Source organism: Malurus melanocephalus, unplaced genomic scaffold (assembly GCF_030028575.1).
Source record: "Malurus melanocephalus ecotype Western Australia unplaced genomic scaffold, MMel_1.1 scaffold_227, whole genome shotgun sequence".
Classification (NCBI taxonomy): Eukaryota; Metazoa; Chordata; class Aves; order Passeriformes; family Maluridae; genus Malurus; species Malurus melanocephalus.
In genome coordinates this window covers 1104452-1116246 of record NW_026623459.1, presented here as the reverse complement: position 1 = coordinate 1116246, position 11795 = coordinate 1104452, and the positions used below count along the sequence as shown (strand labels likewise).

Here is an 11795-nt window from a genome sequence, read left to right as displayed (position 1 = left end):
CCCCTCAGCACGGCCGGGGCCCCTGGGGCTGCCTGCATCCTTGCATCTCCGCTCCGGCACTGCTGCCGGGTGTGCTTGCGGAGGGGAGCCCCGGGCAGGCTTGGCGGGGATACCCCCGGCTGTGCAGTGAGGAAATGCTGCTGTCGCTTTCASGCAGCTCCAGGGTGCTGGTTGTCCTGTAAAGGAGAGGAGGGCGTTTGCTGCTTTTGCGGTGGTAATTGGAGAGGCACGTGGGATTAATTGGCGGTATTCTCCAGCAGCAGCAGTGCACAAGGAAATGCAATGGCTTTGGCCTCCTTTTGTTTCACACTTTCATTTCCTCGCTCTMGGGGTTCCCCTCAGACTGACGATCCAAACAGTAATGTTTTTAAATAGCATATATTACATGTCTAYAAATGACTGTTTGGTCAGCGGTGGGTGAAGATAGTTTTCATGGACTTTTGATAGGAGGGTGTGGTGTGCATACAGTAGCAGCAAGCCACATCGCTGTCCAAGCCCAAAGGACGTTTTTTTAGGAMTACAGTAGATGTTTACAGGTATGCTTTGCCAAATCCTATCAATGAAAAATAACTGTGTGGGAATGTCTTGCCTACCTTAACAATCTTGTCAACAGCTACCTAATAACTGCATAGTGCCAAGGCCTGCACTACAACCATCCATTGAATAAATACGAGAAATGCCAGGTGCGTGGGGTTTTGTCATAGCAAAAGTATGTTGTTGATTATGTTGTCTAATCAGATGCCATTGTTTCATTAAAAGAGTTGCAAAAAGCTTCATGACAATTCTGACACTTGATAATATGATGTCACTTSTTTAAAATCTAGTTTGTAAAAGTAATTTAGTTGATTGGCTCAAGTCCCTCTTTTTTTTCCTGTTGAAGTGTATTTTTAGTGTAATCTTTAGTAGTAATTCTTCAGATTTTATGAAGGTCACTGGTCTAAAACTGCAGCTGGATCCAGAAACTGGGGGAGGCTATTGGTGTTAAAGTCTTGCCTTAGCAATCGCGAATAAGAGAAAGTGTGTCTCTTGTTTCTACTGTGTTCCTTTTCTGACTTGCTTAGGATACAACCTTTTTAGAAGGTGGTGTTTTTTTCCACTCTATAAATGTGTATTATGGAGCATAGTATTGTTCAGTTTGTGTGGGCCTAAAAACTGTGYTTCACAGTGAACAATGCAATAAATTACTGATCTGTGGTGTTCTGGACTTGAGTTCAAGATTTGGTGAAAAAATTTCAGCAAGTCAGATTTTAGAAGTCTTCTTAATGAGCAGGGCTAAAGTGAGGCACGATTTCTAGTATCTGTGCAACACCCATGAATGTGCAAGGAGTAGGACTGTCATGCCTCTTAGGGTGAGAAATTGAGTACCGATTGTGTTGGGTGTATTCATGAARTACAATTTTCTAAGTACGTTAGAAATGCAAAATGGTATGCTTTTTATTCTTCTGTGTTTACATTCACATAAGCCTGTTAAAGCAATTTATATTTCATGCTAACATTTCTGGTTAGCACAAAGCTTTCTCGTTTCTCKGAATTGACTTTCTGCCTGCCTGACTCATTCTGTGGTCTCACTATTCATCATTCTTCTGTCACATGAAGATTCACATTGCAGGTGATTGTAGTGAACAAAATATTGAGTTTATGATACCATTCATGGAATTGGGCAGAAAGAAAAGGGCTAAGAAAAAATACTGTCCAGGCATCCTATAATAAAAGTATTTTTTGCAAAGGCAAGAACAATTCCTGATTACATAGGAAAGACTCAGTCATGTTTTGGCTAAGCTTAAGGTTTTCAAAGGCACAGCTACTGTTTGCTTTCAAATTATTTGTATTTGCACTGTTTATTGAGAAAAAATGGCTATAAATTAGGGTATGAGGGAAGAAAACCACAAAGCCTGTGATGTTTTAGTGCTGTTTGTTTCCTGCAAATTATTTCATTGGAAAATTGCATTGCTTGGAAAATTTCATTGCTTGTATGAATACTGTGTGTATACAGCTAAATATAAATCAYTTAATTGTTTCTCTCAGTTTATTTGTTGTAAACCTTCTCATAGAGTTCTTTTCTTTGCATATTGTAGTTTTTCTGATTAGAAATTACGAATTTTAAAGAACAAAATCACTTGAGATCAGTCATCTCTTCTCTTAGCACTGTGTTTGAAAAAGCAATAAATTCATATTGTGATTTAAATTTTAWTCTAGTACTTCCTATCTAGTTATTAGATTTTGTACCTCCTAGTTTTTCTTTATTCCTCCCATTTTATCTATTTATGCATGGTACCTAAACCAAGAGGAAGAGGGGAAAAAACTCACTTTGCTGGRCTAAGTCAATATGTTAACATTGTTTATTCAGCATTGCTGGCAAAGTATAATAAAAAAGATAAAACCTAATTTATCATTATAAATAGGCATACGGGAAGTAAATATTTGTAACTGAAATACATTGGCAGTAGTGCAGTTTTRTGCAGACCATTCTCACATCAATGACATCCTTTTAAATCTATATTAAAATTGTGAAATGTAGTAGAACTGAGATTTGAGGAATGCTAGTTAGAATCCATGTATCAGTTTGCAGACAGCTCTACTCAGTAAGGTGAGGTTTGAAAAACAAAATAGAAGGTAACATGTTATATGCTGCTTTTCAAACAAGTGACAATGGTWATTTGTGTATCAAACTATTTTCGGTCTCTTTCAGAAGATACAGAAAACATGACAAATTACTCTGTCTYGAGAGTGGATCCTGTATTTGCATAGTTTGGACTTAATTGTGGAATTTGCCATCCAAGGTATGGTTTTGAGGGTGGGTGATGTTGGTTTTTGTTTTTTAATTATAAATGTGAATATCGTCATGCAGGCAAAACAAATAACCTGAGTGGTAAAAATTTGGGATATATTTCTTTGATAGGTGTTCGTGGGTGATGTTGGTTTTGTTTTTTAATTATAAATGTGAATATTGTCATGTAGGCAAAACAAATTACCTGAGTGATAAAAATTTGGGATATATTTCTTTGATAGGTGTTCTTACTGTTTTCTGTTGAGTCTCTCTCATTGCTCATTGCTCACACATCATACTAGTAGGTCACTCAGAAGCAAGGATTTAAGTAATTTTATCTCTCTGTTTTGTTTGCTGAGCTGTTATTTGCCATTCTGAGGAAGTGCTGTGAAGTAATGGAATCTGCCTCTCTGGTGAGATGGAAAACAGATCTATTCCTCAGTGGTCAGCAATGTTTCAGGCTACATTTGTTTTTTTGGGCTCTATGTTTCTTTCAGTCTGCATGATTTTCCATTTTAAATTCATGGTGATAACTGCCAGTCACCTTCTTGTCCTTCATGCATTTGAAAGTAGTTTCCATGATCATTTCCTTAAACTTCCCAGGGAACAGGGTGTGGCTAGTAGGCCTGTAGTTGCCTGGCTCCGCCTTCTTGTCTTTGAAAACAGGGTTGACATTTGTTTTTTTGAGCTCTCTGGAATGTTAGCCGTAGTGTGAAACATTCGAACATAATTGACAGCAACCTCACAGTGACAAGGTCAGCTCTCTTAGCACTCAGGTTAGCATCTCAGGAGGTTCCATGKAAGTGTTAGGTCCAGTTTACTCAAAAATTTCTTAATCTGATCGTCCTTGACTTAGAGTAAGTCTTTTGTTCTGTAGACTCTCCCACTGGTCTTAGGGAACTGGGATTCCAGAAGGCAGGTGTTACCCATAAAGAACAAGGTAAACAAGATGCTTTGATTTTTTTTTRTGTAAAGGCTGGCATTTCCTTTAGCCTTCCTTATGCTGTTCATTTACCTGTACAAAGACTTCTCTTGGAACTTCATATCCCTCATCAGGTTAACCTCCAYGAAGACTTCGGTGTTCCTACCTCCTCCTAGTGCACCTAAGTGGTGTTCCTGTATCAGTTGTCTGCACACAGTTGGTGCAGCCCCACTTGATCTTGGTTTGGTTGATTATAAGAYCTCTGTTGTACATGCAATTTTGCATCTTTTGCTTGCAAACCCTCACCACCACTTTCTTGCTTATTCAGAGGTCACCACCTTCCTCTATCATCATTCGTAGTTTAAGCCTTCTCTGAGCAGATTAGTCTTGGCAAAGATGCTTTTACCCCATGTAATTTCGTGTGGATCCTGCTCCGCTTTGCCCTCAGTTCTTGATCTTCATAGTGAGTTCTATGGATATGAAAGCTGCACAGCCACTAATTCATCTGCAGGATCTTTCTGCTCCTCTCAARCCCTCCCTTCACCAGCAGGATGAACAAGACACAAGGCTACCAGGTGTCTTGGCTACCAGGCCTTGGCCAACACCCTGTGAGCTGTGTAGTCATGCTTGRTATGCTCCAGGTCTCCCTTGGTGCCTGAATGGAAGAGCAGATGAGGGTGAGAGTCTAAGCGCCAGACTGCTATCAGTCTCAGAAAGAGCCTGTCCATGGTATCTGGGATCCAAGCCCCCGCCAAGCAGCATCCTTTGCCAGGTGACAGGTTAGGCTGCAGAGGCGTTCTTTGTCCCTGAAGCAGGGAGTTTCCCACAAATGTTCCTTACACCATCCTTGCCATACTGCCACAGGACTCAGGCACAGATGGCTCAGAGGCTTTCTGGGACAGAGCTTCCTGTCCATGTCTGCTGCCAGAACCTGCTCTCTAGATAAGAGGTGCAGGTGGAGCAGGAACCATCCCCCTGATGCTGGAGCTCACAGGCTCCCAGACTTCACTGTACTCTGCATCTCCCTGTCCAGCTTGACAAGCTGAGGCACTGTCTGCTTCTCCTCAGTGCAGCGGGGGTTCCTGTGGCTGCAGGAACTTAGTGGGAAAAGGTCTATCTCCTTTTCAGCATCCCTGATKTTGTGCGGTCTCCTCACCTCCCACAACTTGTCTGCTCATCAGACATCCTTCATCAGTGCACATTTAGAAGGCTGTAAATGGATTTTTGTTCTAAAAAAAATTGTTGTTTTTCTCTGGTGGTTGCCAGAGCTAGCTTACGACAGAGACACATTAAGAACTGGCAGATTCAGGAGTGTAATACCATGTCATTTTACGTTTAGATACGGTACATACGTGTGTAGTGTATTAATACCATACACTATGTAATGGCTGGTGGTGCATACGTGCTACAAATTAAGAGAGATTATAGGCCTAAATAGGTTTTTTGATGATCATGAACTTAAAAACAGCTTTAGCAGCGCGGCAGCTAGCAGCTTTATTCAGTATACAACACTGTTCTTAAACCACATGTTAGGAAATTTGATGTATTGTTAGTATAAGAATAAACATATTACTTTGCTGTAGTTAAATGGGAGCAGTGCCACATTAGAAGATAGCGAACAAAGGGTTCGCTAAATAATAATAATAAATAATGCAAAGGAGAAATGTGGAAAAATGACAGTTTGTTTGGGTCTGATTTTGATTAGAGATCTAGAAAAAGAAGAAAAGGCAATGAAATTTATGAAAAATATTAAGAAATTGTGAATGCGATTGAGGACAGTCAAATGTGAAAAAAGTAAGCAGAATCTCGGAAAGAGGGATCTCTGACTGATAAACAAAATTTCAATAGCACAAGTATAAGCTGAAAGGAATGGAAAGAAATCCATCTGAAATGGACAAGATTTCTGCAATCCAGTAACTGGGAAAGCTAATGGGTGGGAGAGTAAATTGGGATTTATGTGTGTATTAAATATAAATATTAATTGCAGTATTAAATTGCTGTATTAAAATATGTGTATGAAAGTGGCCTGACAAAAAAATATAACAGTAATAATCCCTCCCTTGAAAGTTTTGCTGAATAGTGGTTAGGACTTAATGTTCTGTTGTTATGGAGATCAGTTTATGAAGCTGAGAAGTTAACATGGTAGGACTTGGTGGGCTTTCTTTAGTCTAAAATATAAAAGAAGCCAGCACACCAGAATGTAAGAATGGAAATCTTGATGTTTTAAATGTGATTAATAGAAATATACTATTGTCTGGTATTTTTAATTATCTACATAAAAGATGTTACAGTAGTGATTGTTTTATCTCTTGCTTTGCTATGAATGTCATGAAGGAGGTTTTTTAAGAAAGGAAAAACAAATTCTTAGTGCAGCTTTTGGCTATTTTAACAAAAACTTTAAGAACACCATCATGTGAAATGTTGGGGGAGACTATAATAGTGGGGTGCATCTTTGTATCACATAAATAATTCCCTATATTATTTGCTTTGAAGTCTTTTTACTTTGAAGGAAGACTTTAGTATCTGCATGCTTTGCGGCTGCCACCTGATTGACAGTCACTTGCTTTACCTATTACGTAACAACTTTTCCCAAGTAATGGTTTTACTTGCATTGTGGTGATAAATGTTACTCTTTAGCCAGATATAACTAATTAATGGAATCAGAAAATGTTTTCCTACCTGGTGCTCGAAAAATGTATGTGAAATGTTTCTAAGTTTTTATGTGATTGCTTCAATCAATAGCTGACAGTTTTTTCCTTTCTTATTTGAATGTATGAATCCAAATGTATTAGCCTTGTAGGTTGCACTATGCTAATTTACTTTTTTTAAAAAAAATAACTTTTTATTTATCTCTTTAGGATTATCTTTTCTTCCTGGGTCGTGACAATTTCTTACCTGTTTGTGTTCAATGGGGCAACGAATTCACTTTGTGGTTGACCCTCAGGGTTGGTGCTGCATGGGCCTAATTATCTTCGTCTGGCTTTACAATACAATCTTCATTCCAAAGGTCATCCTTTTTCCTCATTATGAAGAGGGAAATATATCCGTTGTGGCAGTTTTGTGTAAGTAATTTAACACTTTTCTGCTGATAAATTAGTGTCTCAACGTACATGAGAAAGGTCAGAAAATTAAAACTCGGGGGAAAGATAAAGACAAAAGGTAAGATGAAGGATAAGAGCATTGGGACATATCCTATAGTTTTGTGTTCTGAGAAGCTGAGACACTTCATTTCAAAGTTGTCGTGGTAGAAATTGCTGTTGTGGAAACTGGTGAAAAGCCTGAATGTGGCTTTCAGGTCCTATACTCAGAATTTGTTGACAGGATTTCAGGTCCACGTCTCTCAGGGCCTGTCAGAATTTGGGGTRATAGTACTGATGACTGGCAGCAAACTAAATATTGCTAGTTTTGCCATATATCCCTGGATAAGTCAGCTCATATGAGTTACGCTGTTAGGTTTGCTGGGGAAAAGGCTTGAATTGTGGCTGGAACAAATTTCAAAGTGTAGATGCACTACTGGGAAAATATTTCATACGGAGGCTTTGAGGTGTGGAATTGTTTGATAAGACAGTGGAGGAACTACTTAAAAACTGTAGTATGGGCATAGCATCTGCTGGTGCTATAAGAACTGCTTACTACTTTTTCCTCTCTAATGATGAAACTTAGTGTTGCATACTTCCTGTCAAAAATAGATCTGGAATTGAATGAGAAGGCTRAATATTTTCCAGCTCAGTGCTGGACTATCTGTGTTTTTGATGTAGTACACTTTGAATATCTGAAAAAGACTAACAAGTGTTTATTTTTTTTTTTTTTTAGGTTATTACTTCTGCTCATTGTTTTGTATAGCTTCATTATTTAGAGCCTCAGTAGCAGATCCAGGAAAGCTGCCTGAAAATCCAAAGATACCAATCACAGGTACATTAAGTTTTTTCCATATATTTGAAGGAAATTTATTTTAATATCCTGGAAATAATTAGGGGAATAAATTTGTCTTTGTGAGATTTAATGGAAACCATGAGCTGTCCCTGCTGAATGACGTTAGTATGTTACTGTTTTTAAGTTTCTAGCACTTTTCCGTGTGTAGTCTCAAAACTTCTTTTTTTTTAAAATGTGTATTCCACCAGAAAATTCAGTTATGTAGGACCTTCTGCTAGGAAATTTTTCCATGGGAAGMATTTTTTTCATTCTAGACTTTCAAACATACTGCATATACTACTAGCTTGATAATATTTAGTGAAAAATATTTAGAGATGGCTGGTTAGTTTTGACTAAGTAAATTTGTATAATGTTTAAAATGGTGGTGGAAGATGTCCTTTGCTGGATTTTACCTGTGTGTTTTTTATGCTTTTTTCCCARTATCTTATGTTTATATGGGCTGTTAAAAAAAAAAMCAAAAAACAAAAAACCCCCATGGTGCTGATTACACTGCGTTTCTATGGAGTAGTAGCTTAATGGGGCAATTTTCTAACTTTGTAAATTTATTCCACAATTCCTGTATGGTATCCGGTGCTCCAGAATTTGGAGGAAATTTAAAACCCAAGTGTTTCTCCACAGAGAAWGACAGTATTTTTATGAGCTGTTGGATGCTATTGTCTAATACATAGAGCTTTTACATAGCAGCTTGGAATGGAGTRGGGCTGTTAAACAGCATGAACTTTATCACATTAACAAATATCACTTCCTGAAGAAAATGTGTTTCATGTGCTAAGAATGGATACTTCCGCCTTGTTTTGAGGTGTGGTGGATGCCCAGAATGCAATTGTGGTCTCTCTTCCTGATAGTGAAAATCTAAGTTGATGTGGAAACATGATCTTTTTAGCCTTAATGCTGATGTTATTGCATGCATGAAGCAGGTAGCTGATAGTAGAAAGGCTGATAGCTGTGTCTCCCTGGGATTCAGCTGTGTTGAGCTGAACACTAATTGCAGAAATATGCCAGTGTTCCTTCTGCTCCTGGCACCTGAYCCTTTGATCCAGTAAAATGGAAGTCTCTGACTTGGGTTCTGGAGTTAGAATTTTTGCTGCATGAGCAAAATAGATTTTGCAACCTGGACGATGAAGACACTAGCTACAGTTACAGACAGTTACATTTATATTGGAATATTTATTTACCTTCAAAACAGCAGGACCAGTGTGAATTCCCTTTGTACACAAATGTTTCTTTCTAATTTAAGGTGTCTCTTTGAATAGCTCTCCACCTTTTGCATGCTCCATTCAGGCCATAGGGCAGTGATACTTTGTAGATACTTCTGAAGGTGAAACATTTAGGTTAGATCATGGCTTTGATATTTTGATTTGATGTGTGCTATAGCAGGGATTTTGTGGTTTTGGAAGTAAAGCTTCAGTTCTCTGGTATTCTCTAGGTTGACAGGAGGATACATTTTTGCATAGTATAAATTGTATTAGAAAATGAGTTGGGGTGTTTGTGAACTCTGCTGGTAGCTACCCTATTAGTGAGTGACACCTATGTGACACTGGTTTTATGGGAACAGATTGTAAGTCAGTTTCCATCTGTTATTACTAGTTTAATGATCTCATGTATTAGGCTTCTTTACTTCCAGTGTCCAAATGTTATTTTACAACAAAAAAGACCAGATTAGAGCAGCCTGCAGGTGGCTCACCAGTGCTAAATATAACTTAATTTTGTTTACATAGGGACAGTGTTTTATGGTATAAAATTTCAGAATGCCCTACTGTAAATATTAAGGTTTTCTTCCTTTTTTTTTTTTTTTCCTCTACCCATGAGATTTGAGAAGTGTCTGTGCGTCAGAAAAAGTCAATTTAGGTAGAAACAAAGCTGACCAGTTGAAGGATTTAAGTTTCTCAGTTGTCCACCTGTTTTCCTTAAAGATGAAAAATGCATGCTTTTGTGACTGCAAATAATTTGGTGTTAATCTTGTTTCCCATGTAAAGATGAAATTTTTGAACATACAATTTGAATTTTCGTTTTCAAAAAACTCATCTGATTTGGATGGTGCAGTTTGAGATAAATAATAACTAAAGAGAAAAATAGTAGCTCCTTATACTTTCAGCTACTCAGTGTCTCCAGAGATCAGCTTTTAAAGAATCTCACATTAGTGAGATTTAATCTCATTTAAAAACACTGTATATTTGTAAGTACAAGCCTATTCTCTATCTGCTTTATATTGCCTTATGTGCAAAAATTGCATACAGTGAGATGCATGTCTTAAAATRCTTTGAGATGGAAGATGGTCTTGAAGTGTTCATTGTGTGTCCTATTTTAGTTAGCTAGCAGCAGGAGTATTTCCTCAGGAGGTTCTGCAATGGCAGGGAGGTTACATCATAATTCTGTCTAGCTAATCATTTTTTTCACAGTAGAAGTGTGACAAAATAACTGAGTTACAGTCTTCCTTGTTTGAGTGATGGCTTTTGTACTATAATAATTACTTTGTAGAAATCTATGGGAAGAGAAAAGGTTTTAGAGAAGGAAACTGGCATAGAATAGCAGTGATACTTCCAGTTTAATTAAGGTCACAGTGGGAAAAAAAATTTATGTGGTATTTATTTATTCAAATCAGAGTAAGATTTTTTTTTTAATTAGAATCATGAGCTTACAGATTTATTATGAGCATACGTTACTGAGTTTTAAATCTCTCTAATGTGTCTTTATATTTTCACCTAGAACGAGAATATTGGGAGTTATGTAACAAATGTAATATGATGAGACCAAAGCGTTCACACCACTGCAGTCGCTGTGGACATTGTGTGAGGAGGATGGATCACCACTGTCCATGGTAAAACCAGGATGTTTCTTTTGCTAATCTACTGCTGTTTTAATGAATCATTTAGGACTTTGTGGTCTTGACTGCTCCTCATTAATCTTACTTTTCTCCCAGTGATGCTTAATCATTTAGGCATTTAGAGTGGGGAAATAACAAATTTGGACTTTCATATGTCTACCCCTAAAATGCAGTAGGGAAAAAAAACAGAGTGGATGAAAAAAAAAAATTTCTGAAAGTTCTGAGGTATCGCTTCTAGCAAGACAACCTGCAGAGGGCAGAATTGACATCAGGATCCCCTTATGTTGATTTAACTATTCTTCAAACTATCTTTTTTGTCAAGTTTTTGCTACTTCAAAAAATAGTACTAGTGCTTCTRTCATTCTGGCTTAGCTTGGTACTGATGTCTGTGCCAATGCTCGTATAACATTGCATCCATATAACTTCTGTGAAGCAGACTATACCTCAATTTCAAAGTTCTTTTAATCTTGTTCTTAATATAGCTAGAATCCTTGTGTTTYCTTTACTCCTTCATGTTGGAGTATGCAGAAAGAGTTTCTGAATAGGGATGCCTGTATTGTCTTCTGTGCCTTTGGTTAATTTCAAAGTCATATTTCTTTTTTATCAAGGTGGCCTGTGATCATATTTGTTTAAAAACATTTGCTTATATTTCCAGTGTTTGGACTCTTTGTGGTTCACAACCTGTGGACTGTGTCGAGCTGCAGAAGATAATACTGTGAAATTTTATTGCCAGAATTTTACTTAGAGTTGCAGGAATATTTTTACTATATGAAAATACAGAGAAATGTGGTTGCCTCCTGTTCCAAGCAGGGATCTCAGTAGTGTAGGCTACACTTTAGGTGGTGGAACAGGGGATCCAGCAGTTCTTATGTTTGCTCCATAAGTAGTCATAAAGTCTTCTGTTCAAAGGGTCATAACTTTGGAGTTAAAAGTGTTTGTATTTTTGTTTTTATAGACACACACACACTTTGTTTCTCTGCAGGATTAATAATTGTGTTGGTGAAGACAATCACTGGCTGTTTTTACAACTCTGTTTCTACACCCAGATCCTTAGCTCCTATACGCTGATACTTGATTTCTGCCATTACTACTACTTTTTGCCTCTGAAAAAAGAAAACTGGGTAAGAACCTGTTGTCTCTATGAAGCAAACAAATGGTATTGCACTGTAATTTGTTTCAGCATCTAGTTACTATGTGTTTCTAGTAGTGGTGGCTCRGTTGTTGACAATGAACACAGATGTATGTTATTAAGTAAGCAAACTGATTTATGGTAAGTAACAATATTTTTCTGAAAGGGCATATGRTTTCTGTGTGTTAAAAACACAACACTAGTTTTCTTAGAAATCTAG

The 11795-nt window shown here is 37.6% G+C and overlaps 1 protein-coding gene across 4 annotated transcripts in view; it reads left to right on the top strand.

Annotated features, from left to right (window-relative positions):
- Positions 1–29: 29 nt before the first annotated feature.
- Positions 30–11795, top strand: part of ZDHHC21 (zinc finger DHHC-type palmitoyltransferase 21) — a 34460-nt gene continuing 22694 nt past the window's right edge. For 2 of the 4 annotated variants that reach the window (XM_057374505.1, XM_057374508.1), the window contains exons 1-6: positions 543–683; positions 2690–2780; positions 6548–6751; positions 7503–7601; positions 10329–10440; positions 11429–11567. In XM_057374505.1, the coding sequence (XP_057230488.1) occupies positions 6598–6751; positions 7503–7601; positions 10329–10440; positions 11429–11567 (504 nt within the window). In that variant the 5' untranslated portion in view covers positions 543–683; positions 2690–2780; positions 6548–6597. The other 2 variants (XM_057374507.1, XM_057374506.1) reach the window with 2 other exon arrangements.